Source organism: Pristiophorus japonicus, chromosome 14, assembly GCF_044704955.1.
Source record: "Pristiophorus japonicus isolate sPriJap1 chromosome 14, sPriJap1.hap1, whole genome shotgun sequence".
Classification (NCBI taxonomy): Eukaryota; Metazoa; Chordata; class Chondrichthyes; family Pristiophoridae; genus Pristiophorus; species Pristiophorus japonicus.
The window spans coordinates 179,204,177-179,217,555 of record NC_091990.1 but is presented as its reverse complement, the minus strand read 5'-3'; the positions used below and the strand labels follow the sequence as shown (position 1 = coordinate 179,217,555).

Below are 13,379 nucleotides of genomic sequence, written 5' to 3'. Positions count from 1 at the left end.
AATTGACTGGCTGGCCGGCTGCTGGGCGGGAAAACCAGCAGGTGGAGGTCGCAGCTGGGGCTTTTGGAGGATGGTTCCCGTTAATTGGGAGCTGGGGCTCGGTGGGATTGGAGGAAGAGGAGAATGGCAAGTAGGAGGCAGTGAGTGAGAGATCAGGGCTGGGGCCGGAGGAGAAAAAGAGAGCAGCAATTGGGTGCTGCAGATCTGGGTTTGCGGAGGGTGGGTGAGTGGGGGATGGGGGCTAGCAATCGCAGTGGGTGTCAAAGAGAGGACACAAGCGGTAGCAGGGAGACCAAAGGCTTCCTTGAGGGGTTGGGGGAAGCACCCGAGCTCCTCCTGGCTGCAAGGAATGCTGTAAAAACACTAGCCTGCTGGAGCCGGTAGCGCTTGCTTTCATTTTCCTGCTGGGTTTGCCGAGCCCTCGAAAACCCCGGCTGGCAACGTTACTTTTGTTGGAATTCTACTCGTTCTTCAATCCCAGTTGCAATGTGGGAGCCTGATTTCAATATGTTAATGATGTGCCACGCCCCTCAAGGGTGGGTCACTCGCACGCCTCGTTATCCCTCGCCGTAAAAATGGCAATGGGCACATGTGCGGCTGATGGAGGACGCGTTTCCCATTTAAAAATTTTATTCCCCCCCCCCCCCCCCATTGGGGGGCGGGTCTAATATCGAGGCCAACGCTTCAGGTCAATGACCTTTCACCAGTTCTGTATCTTTCACAAATGCAGGAGCTTGGCTCAGCCCACTTGCAGGTGCATGTGCAGCCAACAGAGGAAGGGGAACAGAAAATGCTGATGTGTTGTCAACCTGAGAGAGAGCATCACCAATACCCATTCTCTGACTGATCCCGGAGAGCTCATACCTGATGGCAGAAATTAGATTATAAAAGCTCTCCACACAATCTCAACTCTGTCCTAGGTAAAAGGAGACAGCCTTGCCTCAACAAAGTGCAAATATGGACTCCTCCACATTAGCTGCTGAAGGTTAATTTGCAGACTCCAATGAGTGCAGCAATCTCTGTATTTACACTTCAAAAAAAAGCAGGCTCCCTGATGTCCTGATTCATGTTTTTATCAGCCGAGAATGGACCTCTGGTTAGCAGGTTCCTGCTCTTCCTCTGCCTCCACCAACTGTTCCTGCTCATTGCTATGTGCATCACCCAGTGCATACTCCTCATCCTCACTCTCAAAATCATCCGGGGTGGATGGACTGGAGTTCGTACTTTGCAGGATTAAAATGCATGCTGGTTTTTTGGATTCCAACTCAGCATCGTGAGGCACACCTAGAGAAAAAGAACATATGTTACAATAACGTCTTGAAAAGAAATCTTCAGATGTGACTTTCAGTAAAATAGGTTAACATGGAGTTGTGTTTTAACATATGGTTTGAAGCCAATGAGTGAGTGAACAGATTGAGAAAAACTAAAGGAAAAGTTTTCATATAAACACTGAGCTGAGGATATACCTCCCTTTCATCATCCCTGCCCCCTCAATTGCCTCTCCGCCAAGGTTCACGTGGGCTGCCTCCTCAAAGGAGCAAGAGTGCCTCCTCGTGGGAATCCTATGTTTTGTGCTATACTCTCCTGCAGAGTAGAAGAGGTGAGAAATTGAAATTGTCAGAGGGACAAACAGGGATATCCATGTGTTAGTGTACAGCCCATATTGGATATGATTACTTAAACACGCATCATGCAGCTATAGTAAATGGAAGGATTCATTGAGGAAAAACAATTTAAGGTGAAAGAAGCACTTAAGAGATAGGTTCCTGTTGTGAAGGTACTTTGTTGCATAATGAGTAACCATAGGAAACATTCAAAGTATGGTAAGATTGTAGGCGGGGGAGATAACACTGGGTGTTATACATGCTTAATACAGAGCATTAATAAAACGTTATGGTGGGGTTTCCTACCTTGGTGCACAGTGAGGCATTAAACATATGCCAGGTCCTCTGAATGGCGCAGTGGGTATTCATAGTTATGGTCTTCTAGCTGCTGTCTCTCAGTCCAATAATGAGCCATCCATCTCTGGTACACTTGTTCCAATAAAATAGGGCTTCCAGTGGCTGGAACAGCTCGATAAAGACATGTCTCTAATTTACTCTACCTTATTCAACATTAAAATCCTGTACACTGAGGTACTTGCGCAGTGAATCTTTGATCTGAATTGAAGAAGTATGCACTTCAATAGGGCAAGCCTTGGAACCTCACCTGAACATTGTGGCTTATACCCAATGGCCAATACCATGTGGAAAATCACCAAGTGACTAATTTAGGCATCAATGTTCACAGCAATACTTATGATACTTGACATTGATTACCACAGAAACTTGCCCACAGCTTCTGGAAAATGAGATGCCGATAATTTACTTTGTCAGTCTGGGAATTGGCTATGTTCATGTGCATTGCTTCACGGAGGAGCGTGGGATTTGGTATGTCATAACTTGTGCAGCTGGCAAGTTATGGTATGCAATTTTTTGAATTCTGTGCTTGACAGCATTGAAATCAGTTTCAATGAGCCATCAGTCCTCGACCTCCCTCGTCAAAAAGTAAACCCTGGCTTTATATGAATGGGATTAATGTCAAGTTGCCAATTGAGAAAAGTGAATTAGCCTTCAAACTTGGCCAGGTGCACTATACTCTATTGGTCTGCCTGTGAACGAAAGGGAGGAGGCTGGTTAAGTTTGGACCAACAAGCAGAGCACTAGAAATCCAAATAACTTGAACAGCTTATTGGGAGATGTACTAGTATTAAACAGAATCTTGTAGAGAGCGAGACTGGGGAGAAGCATAACTGTTCAGCAATGGTGCAAGGCACTTGTTCCAATAAAATGGACCTCCTGTGGCTGAAACTGCTTGATAAAGACATGTCTCTAATTTACACTGCCATGTTCAACTTTGAAATCCTGTACACTGGGGTACTCGTGCAGAGAAAATAATAACTTCAAAATAATATAAAAGTCAGGCAAGCAAACAATCCTATTCAAAGAGCTGACTTGGATTAAAGTCACATTGTGCATAAGAGATCTGAAAATTAAGCAGAACCTCCATTACTAATCACAGAGTCCAAAGACTTATTTTGAAGAGACAAACTGTAATGCACAGATGTCAACTGGTGAGGTTCTTCAATGATAGCAGCAAACACATCTCTCCCCACTGTAAAACTATCCAATTGCATCGACAAAATATCTACAATACTAAATTAGGAAAATAGTTTTTAAGCTAAGCCTCAGAGTAACTAATGTATGACACGTTCAAGGCACAAAAAAAGCTGAAAATTTAAGCCTTATTTCTACATCCATTTAGGTATTCAGCATCAATTCCATTTTGTTAGCCAATAGTTCAACCACTCTTTATTCCTGAATTGATAATGCACAAGCACCAAATGTGACACAAGTCAGGGAAAGAGTGAAAAAGTAAAGAAGAGAAATGTCACCACTTTATTTCAAAGCCACATAGTGTGTCACACAGTCAGAAGTATTGAAAGTCTATGTTTATAGATCATATTTAGCTTTCTGGTGAATTAATTCACAAGATGATCCTTCCAATTCCAGGAGTATGACATTCACATGCAACTCTTTCATTCCAAGAGATTATTCGTGTGTGTGTGTGTGTGCAGCAAAGCACTAACAAATGAACAAACAGTTTGTATCTAGAACCAGGCCTCAATGTGATGGGGTTAATCATCAGTACATAAAAATACATTGAAAAATATTAGTCAAAATGGTAATGAAAATTCATCACAGATTAATGTCTTAATTATCAGATTTATTTGCTTTTCATATAATAGCAAGCTACATTTGATGTGTGAGTTTATAGTTAAATAACAAATAAATGGCATCTACCACAACCATATTGTTTCATTTGCTATTAACTACCATAAAGTCCAGATTATACATCACACCTGTGTACAAATTGCATCCTATTTTTATGGTGGCTGTTTTGGTTAAAAGTTGTGTATTGAAAAAAAAATGAACTTGCACAGATCACAACTTTCGATTTAGACATAATAACCTGGTAATGAAGATGCAACTTATACATGGGTTTTTACAGTATTGTATACAGTTTTGCTCTGGATATCCTGGCAGTTATTTTACACATGATAAAAATTCCATTTAGCACATATGCTGGTAAACCAGAAAATGTACATATAAAATCATGTTAAAAGTGCAGGCGATTGGTTTACCATATTAAGGGCACTTCTGCAAAATACATTCCAGATAATGAAATTATTTGTTTTACAATTCAGTTCCAAGCAGTTTTATGTATATATTAAAATATTTTTTTCCCCATTCCTGACCCCTCTGGATGTTGGATTCGACGTGGGTTATTTCTGGATGTTAGGCAGTGATTTTGTACCAAGTATCAACACATGCTGAAATCTGTACATTAAAACAATGTCCAACTGTAAGCAAATAGTCGCTAGTGACTTAAAGTTGCTATTTACAAACATAATTGAAAATTATGAATTCAGATTTTTTTAAATCCAAAATGACCAAAGATAACGAAACAGCAGCATCTAGTAATCCAAAGTAATCAATGTCCTATGCTAAAGCAGTACAATTCTGCTCGATTAACAGCCAACTGAAGCAGAGACTATGTGGACACTTGATATCAACATGGTCACTCACTACAGACCTTTGCACCTTTTCAGGATGTTACAACATTCAGGAATGTAGTAAATTGGTAACAGAAATCACTGCCATTTAGCTGTTTGACTTAAGGATGAGTTAAAGTGACTTAATTTTTAAAATATTAGGTCCAAAAGGGAACAGGTAGATAGATTAAGGATCTGAAATGAGTTGTAAGTACTGCATTACTATACTAGCACCACATTGCATAGCTACACAGAAACACAGTGAGGCCTGGTGATACACAAGAGACAAGGGATCCTGTTAGATGTTACTGACAAGTAAGTAAAGGTCTTAATAATGAAAGCATGAGAAATGGGTGACAGATTGCCAGCAGTTGGGTAACTTGTGCATTGATTCAGATATAGAGGAGTTGCATGGATAAATCAAAAAAGGTACAGTGCAGAATACAATTGGCAGTGCGACTGCACTCTAGGTTAACTGCCAACGAGTGGTTTAATTGCACATGGTTAGTGATGGAGAGGGATCACCATTCACTTACAAGATTTCTTTCCCAGGGAAGCAACACGTTGATTGTACTGGCTGCAGCATTGTTGCTTAATGCCCTTCAGCAATCAGTACAAGAACACCGAGCCTTATCAGCAACTTCAGTTGAAAATCCAAACTATCAATTATTACAGATCGATTTGGTTTCATCCGCATCCATTGACAATTGGGATTATTTAAAGTATTTTTTTTAAATTCCAAGAATCATCAAAAAAAGCATTTTAGTTGAAATTTTCTGGACAATAATACTCAACAATAGTAAAACACAAATACATGTTTCCTAATTCAATTTAAATAGATTTTTTTTTACAAGTACAAAATGACAATATTTGGCCTCTTCAAATTCTAGAAATGGTTTTCAAAAATAATTTCATTTTCCTGTTTAATAAAAAAAAACTGCTGCAGAAGGTTCTGAAAGGCTCAAGCTGCTCCACGTATGAAATGGTTAACTACGAGGGTTATACTGAAAGCACGTTCGATTAACATAATTGCTTTCCTCCAGTGGACTATTATTCCAAATCCAAAACCATCTAATAACTCTCAATCTCTGCTCAAACCGCACAGTCCTCAAACCAACTTACCTGCACTTACATCAGATAGCCTTCCCACATTTGATAGCTGATAAAAATGCGCAGCTACTCATTTTGTTAATTATGCTATAATTGCTAACTTTCATGATCCTTTCAGATTATCTAACAGAATATTCATATCAGTCCCATTATTCAGATGGATCCTTCTTCAGGCAGAAATACATATCCTATTTATCTCAGATATTTGGTACTATATTTTTTTGGAGGTGCCAACGTACTGAGCCAACATCAGCAGAGAATGGTCTGGAAGACGTTCGGGATGAAGTGGTATGGCGTTCTCCAAGACTCAGCGTTCTCTTTCGCTCGCGGACCAAAGCCTTTTGATGCCTCTTCATACGTTCCAATTGCTCCTCCGCACTCATTCGACCTCTTTGGTGTTCTCCATAGAGACGCTCCAAGGCACTCTTTGGCCTTTCCTGCATGATCGACAACATAGGCAAAGGGGGATGAGAAGTTATTTTTACAGGTCATTTATACAAACAAGATTTTTCACAATTACTTTTTGCATTATTTTATTTAAAATGTGAGAACAAATTTTTATGGATTACCACTTTGTAGCACTTTAAATTATCCCATTTTGGTGGATGTTACTTGTCTTTCCGCATGAAAAATGTTCTCCAATCACTTTTAATTTTAGATAGGTAGGTGAAATCCCTTGCTGAGTTTTATTGATCTGGCTTTTAGTAACAAGTGTTCTATCCATGGGTTACAAGAGATAGTACAGCAAACCTCAAGTTCAGTACCTAAGAATACTAGCTCGGAGCAGAAGGCCAGAAGCTGTAGTGCTGAAATAGCTGGTTTTCAGGAAAGCCAAGAGAAGCTGGATAGAACCACATAGAATCTAGATATTTAACATTATAGAAGTGCTTTCATAATCAGAAGATCTACAGACCACAAAATCAGCAGTCCAGCGAGGATTTCTCACCAAACTGTATAATGAAACTGCTAAGCATCCAATTCCCTATTAAACAGAGCCTCCTTGATAAAGTGCAACATCCCCACCGGCACCTGGGAATCCCTGGCCCAAGACGGCCCGAAGTGGAGGAGGAGCATCCTGGAGGGTGTTGAGCACCTCGAGTCTCGTCGCCGAGAGCATGCAGAAACCAAGCGCAGCCAGCGGAAGGAGTGTGCGGCAAACCAGACTCCCCACCCACCCTTTCCTTCAACCACTGTCAGTTCCACCTGTGACAGAGACTGTAATTCCTGTATTGGACTGTTCAGTCACCTGAGAACTCACTTTTAGAGTGGAAGCAAGTCTTCCTCGATTTCGAGGGACTGCCTATGATGATGATGATGAAACAGAAGTAGAGAGCTCCAGACTTGGAAACATGGCAAAATAATTGCCTGAAATGAGTTGAGGTGGTGAATCTTCCCTCTGGAATTTCATTCAGCTCCCTTATACTGTACCAACTGGAGATTGGTATAGGAGATATACGATCTGAGGAAAAGCTGCTTCTGTAGGATGATTCTGGGGCTCAGAAAGTATAAGAGTCAAATTGACGAATATTGCATTTGCTCTCACTGGAGTATAATGCAGAGAAGGGACACAACTTGATAAAGGTATTTAAAAGTCTGAAAGGCGTAGAATAGTGTAGATGTAAGCAGTTATCTAGAGCACTATCATCTAGATAGAGAACATAAGCAAAAAATTGCATGTTACAATTAACTAAGATTGTCGGTGCCATAGTACCATATTACTTAGCTCCTTTAAACAGGAGCTGAATGGAACTGTGTTCCAGAATATTATTGAAGGTTATAAAAGTAAGTATGGAACATGGTAGCAATTGGGGAGCTTATTGGGATTATCAAATTGAGAGAGAGTGGATGGAACCACATAAAAATTTCCCCGAGTTCCTGTTCTCATTTATAGGGAGGCACTAAGTGGAGACCAGATGTTTTAGCTCAAATAAGTGACATTGAACCAAAAAAAACATCTGTTTTGAAGCCATTTCCGAACAGTCAAGTCAATAATAATACAGGTAGAAGCCAAGGAGCAGGAAATTCACTCTCTTGTAGGCAGGAAATACATGGCCCAGGGAGGTTAAAATAAACAAGATACATTATTGTTTCACTTTCAAGAAATATATTGCCCCAAAAATATATATAAAGTAGTTTGAAGGAATTTATCTTTTAGATTATAACATGTTATATTAATTCATGTAAATGGTAAAGGGAAATCAATTCCTAGAATCTTTAAGAATCAGAAACCGAATCGGAATAGAATGCAGTTGTTTTCCCCAAATTCCTTGAAGTGAGCTCAGCTGCACTGAGCTGGCTACATTGGCTTCCATAGGTGGTGAGGTGGAACAGCATAACACAGATGTAGCTATTTGATTCGATATAAGGAGGCCTTCAACTTGGAATAAGTTGCTCAATGCACAGGTACTTTTTTTTAAATAACATTTCTGGTAAAAATAAGGAGGTCTTATTGGGAACAGACCATATAGTTTTAATATAGAATGAATATGTTTTCAGAACCGTCATCAGTGGGTTTATTTAATGCATTACTCCTTATACATTACAGGAAAAAATGTACCTCTGCCAATATTCTTTATTGTGGTGCAACACATTTCTTGTGCAATGCTTTTAATTCATCATCTGGAAGTGCTCTCACTACTACCACCATTTGAGATTTCTCTGTCATCAACAGTATCTAATGCTCGTGTTAAACATCTCGAAGTGCTTTCTCCAGACACATTCCAAGTTTGGGAGCACAAAATCTATAATTCTACTATTGAGCACTTCAAGTGTACCGCGTTGGAAACCTTCACATGCCCACCATTGCAACTTAAAGGAAAACCAGCTTACTGTATAAGGGAAAATTTAAGTGCGAGTCACATAAGAAACATGGATTTTAAAATGGTTTCACCTTAGAGCTGGTTTCATTTTTTTTCCGCCTCAGTGTGACGTAAGACGCTATGGTTGATGACTGCTGCAGCCCTGAATTAGATGTTGACAACCCTGAAAACATTAGAAAGGAAATTAGTTTTTCTGAAAAGAATATTCTCTGTACCTTATAACATTGAAGAGAAAGGAGTAAATATCAAGCAATACTTGCAGGGCATTATTCTACCAACATGTTGCACCAGTGCTAAGAATTTGGCTTTAGTGTAAATGTAATGGCTCAGAGGCAAAGGGTCTGTCTATGAGCCATACAGGTCAAGAAACACTTCGGGCTCAAGTTTTGGATGCCCGCTAGAACAGCGCACATCGGCAAGGCCCGCCAAATTTGTAGAACAATAATTGCGCCGAATACTTACCTCGCGATTCTCCGATCGCTGTCGGCCCGTTTCCAGCTGGGCGCGGCGTAGCAGGAGCTGCTGGGGGCGGAGCCACAGCCCTGCGCCAAAAACAGTGCCGGCAGCTGCGCGCGTGCGCAGTAGCTCCCGGCCCTCCCAGCGCGTCCTGTCTCCGGGACGACCACCCTATCCCTGGCCGAAGGGACGTTCCCCCCCCCCCCCTCATCCCGGGCCGAGTGTCCTGACGCATCTTACCTCGTCGGCGAGGTCCACCCGCCCGGCATCTCGCTGGGGGCGGGCCCCGCACCAAGTCCCCCGAAGTCGTCCTTGGAACTGGCGACATCGGTGGCGGGGCCCGTTCAGCAACACCGCCTCCCCCCCCGCCACTGTTCAGCCCCCTCTCCTCTCCTCCCTCCCCCCGCTCTCCCCTCCCCCCTCTCCTCTCGCTCTTCCACCCTCCCTCCCTCACCTCTCCCCCTCCTCTCTCTCTCTTCCCCCCTCCCCTCTCTCTCCCCTATCCCCCTCCCCTCTCTCTCCCCTATCCCCCCCCCTCTCTCTCCCCTATCCCCCTCCCCTCTCCTCTATCCCCCTCCCTCTCCTCTCTCTCCCCTATCCCCCTCCCCTCTCTCTCCCCTCTCTCCCTCCCTCTCTCTCCCCTATCCCCCTCCCCTCTCTCTCCCCTATTCCCCTCCCCTCTCTCCCCTATTCCCCTCCTCTCCTCCCTCCCGCTCTCCCCCCTCCCTCCCTCTCTTCCACTCTCCCTCCCTCTCTTCCACTCTCCCTCCCTCACCCTCTTCCACCCTCCCTCACCCTCTTCCACCCTCCCTCCCTCACCTCTCCCCCCCCTCCTCTCTCTCTCTCTCTCTCTCTTCCCCCCTCCCCTCCCCTCCCCTCTCCCCTATCCCCTCTCCTCTCTCTCCCCTATCCCCCTCCCCTCTCTCTCCCCTATCCCCCTCCCCTCTCTCTCCCCCATCCCCCTCCCCTCTCTCTCCCCTATTCCCTCCCCTCTCTCTCTCCCCCATTCCCCTCCTCTCTCTCTCTCCCCCTCCTCTCTCTCTCTCTCTTCCTATTCCCCTCTCTCTCTCTCTCTCTCTCCCGCTCTCCTCCCCTCCCTCCTTCTCTTCCACCCTCCCTCCCCCACCTCTCCCTCTTCCCCCACCTCTCCCTCTTCCCCCCCTTCCCTCTCTCTCTCTCTTACCCCCTCCCCTCTCTCTCTCTCCTACCCCCCTCCCCTCTCTCCTACCCCCCTCCCCTCTCTCCTACCCCCCTCCCCTACCCCCCTCCCCTCTCTCCTACCCCCCTCCCCTCTCTCCTACCCCCCTCCCCTCTCTCTCACCCCCCTCCCCTCTCTCTCTCTCCCCTCCCCCCTCTCTCTCTCCCCTACCCCCCTCCTCTCTCTCTGTCTCTCTCTCCCCACCCCCCACCTCCCCCCCCCCCCCACTCTCCCACCTTCCCCCCTCCACTCTCTCTACCCCCACGCCCGCTGTCAGAGAGACAGAGACAGAGAGCGAGAGAGACTGACAGAGACAGAGAGCGAGTCACTGGGGTGGGGTGGGGGGGGAAGAAACGTTCCAGCATGCTGTTGGAGGGCTCCCGGTGCTACAGTCGGTGATTAGAAACTTAATTTTTTATTGATTGGTCGGGTTTTTTTTATTTTTAATTTTTTAAATTTTTTTGATTACTTTATTTATCATTTATTATTGATGATGGCTCTTTATTTGTAAAAGTGATGTGTTTAATCCTTGTAAACTGCACCCCCCCCCCACCCCGGATCCGCCATCTCTCGTTCCTTACGCCTGATGTATAAGTGTAGGCAAGGTTTTTGTGAGCATACAAAAATCTACACTTACTCCATTCTGTGGGCTTCGGCCTGAGTTGCTTCTATTTTTTTTTTTTTAGGAGCAGCTAGTTTAGAATGGAGTATCTTAGAAATTGCAATTCTCGGCATTCAGTTTGCTCCAGTTCTAGTGAGTTAGAAGTTTCATTTTAGAACAGATTTTTTTTTCCAAAACGAAGCGTGTCCAGTCACTTACGCCTGTTTAGGCAGTGAAAACTTACTCCAAACTAACTTAGAATGGAGTAAGTGTAGATCTTTGTACACTCAGAAAAACCTTGCCTACACTTCGAAAATCAGGCGTAGGGAATGGTTGGGGGGGAGTGGAGTTAAAAAGGGAAGTTTACAAACATTAAACACTTCAGTTTTACAAATAAAGAGCCACATCAATAATAAATGATAAATACATCAATAAATTAACCAATAAATCAAAAAAAAAAAAAATCAGTAAATAAAAAATTAAGTTTCTACTCCCCGACTCTGCAGCACGAGGAGCCCACCAACAGCATGCTGAGACGGGGCCCCCCCAGTGTGTGTCTCTCTCTCTCTGTCTCTCTGTAAGTGTCTCTGTGTTTCTGACAGTGAGGAGTGGGGTGAGGGGGGGGGGGAGAGAGGGGAGGGAGGGAGAGAGGGGGAGGGGGAGGGAGAGGAGAGGGGAGAGGCTGAACGGGCCCGGCCGACGAGAAGCAGCTGGGCCGAAGACTTCGGGCGGGGTCCGTCCCCAGCAAGATGCTGGGCGGGCAGGCCCCGCCGTAAATGTGGAGGGGGAGTGGACCGGACCGGACCTGAAAGGGGGAGAGGGGGAGCCGGAGCTGGGGGGAGGGAGCCGGAGCGGGAGCTGGGGGGGGGGGGGGGAGGGGGAGAGCTGGAGCGGAGCAGGAGCTGCGGGGGGGGGGAGCTGGAGCGGAGCGGGAGCTGGGGGGGTGAGGGAGCAAGCAGGACCGGGAGCGGGAGCGGGGGGAGGGGAGGGGGGGGGGAAAGAGAGCCGGAGCCGGAGCCACACCTGGAGCTCAAGGAGGGAGGTGCAGTCCGATCTTTGCCGCCCCAGTGAGCCCATTCGGCCACACAGTTTCGGGCGCCTGGAGCTACTGCACATGTGCGCACACTGTAGCGTGCATGTGTGGAGGTCCCAGCACTCCGCCCCCCACAGCTTGTGCTGCACCGCGCTGAGAGCCTGGATCGACCTGAGGGAGGGGAGAATACCGAGGTAAGTTTTCGGCGCGGTTTTGAGCGCGGAAATTAGGCGTGGCCCGAAACTTGACCCTAAGTTAGTTTGGAGTAAGTTTTCACTGCCTAAACTTGCAAAACAGGCATAAGTGACTGGAAACTTCCCCTTTTGAAGAAAAAATCTGTTCTACAATGAAACTATTCTAACTCACTAGAACTGGAGCAAACTAAATGCCGAGAATTGCAATTTCTAAGATACTCCATTCTAAACTAGTTGCTCCAAAAAAATAGGAGCAACTCAAGCCAAAACTTGAGCCCTTAGATTCAATTGCCAGTCCCTGGTGAATTAGTTGACCTTAGCTGGGTTACTGGTAGGGGTACTACAATTAGCAACTCCCAAGTTTGGCAAGCTGAAAATTGGCCAGTGTTACCAGTCCTGATACGACGACACCTGCGGGATGCCTGAGGTGTGTCGACAGCAGGTAAGTATAAGATTGGGCTCAGTTGTAGTGTCATCAACAGTTGGGTATCCTGCTCTCACTCAGTGCCTTCAACGTGTCAAAGCTCACATGTGAATAATGATCACTTGGGTGAGGTAGCTGTGGAAAACTTCTACCTGTGGAACCAAACGTTAATGAGAGAGTCCAAAGCTTTAGGAGAGGAGAGGTACAGAAATTGGAGGCATAATCTGGAACCAAAAAAAAAAACTTCAAAAAAGAACGTGGGTGTATTTCCACTGTTCCAGGGGCAGGGAATTCCCAATCAGAAATTGGGCCATCAGAATGCATAGTGTGCACAAGCATAACAATACTCGAGTTGAAATAGCCTTCATTGTTATAAATCAGAAATTCATGCACTTAATTTGTAATCTACAATATAGTAAAAGTCTTGAATAGAGCACCCATTTCCCATAAACATCTGGCTTACCTCCTGTTACACTTTGGGTATCACACTTCAGACATCACATTTTGACTCACCATACGCAACACCACGGAGATCTGCTCGTGACCCCTACTGAATTATTTTCCAGTGAAATTCTTTCCATTGGTCTCCAAGGACCGGCCAGGCATTGTTGTGATGGCAAATTGATAACCTACTCCTGCCAACGGCACAGTAAACCCATGTGCTAGGAACTACAATCGTGACATGGGCTGATTTTACCTTCCCCTTTTCTCTCTGAAGCAGCTCCTGGTCTCTGCTGTGAACCTCACTGTTGCATAAATGGCGGTGCAGATCTGCAACCCATCATGTGTTGGCGCTCTACCCACGACCACAACTTTTCATGTCTTTTGAAACAGCTCTTCCCCAATAGCTCAACTGGTTACGGCAGTAACTAGCTGAGCAATGGAAAACAGGAAAGTGCCAGGTGCGGTCTCCAGCCCGTGTAGAGTTAGCTGATCTCAGCCAAGTAGCA

General features: G+C 45.0%; 1 protein-coding gene across 4 annotated transcripts in view; it reads right to left on the bottom strand.

The window, feature by feature from the left end:
• Window positions 1–13,379, bottom strand: part of plekha7b (pleckstrin homology domain containing, family A member 7b) — a 612,799-nt gene that overhangs the window by 46,064 nt on the left and 553,356 nt on the right. For all 4 annotated transcript variants that reach the window (XM_070899897.1, XM_070899898.1, XM_070899899.1 and 1 more), the window contains 2 exons: window positions 8,595–8,686; window positions 5,944–6,141 (listed from right to left, as the gene is read on the bottom strand). In XM_070899897.1, coding sequence (XP_070755998.1) covers window positions 5,944–6,141; window positions 8,595–8,686 — 290 coding nt within the window. The remainder of the gene's footprint in view (window positions 1–5,943; window positions 6,142–8,594; window positions 8,687–13,379) is intronic.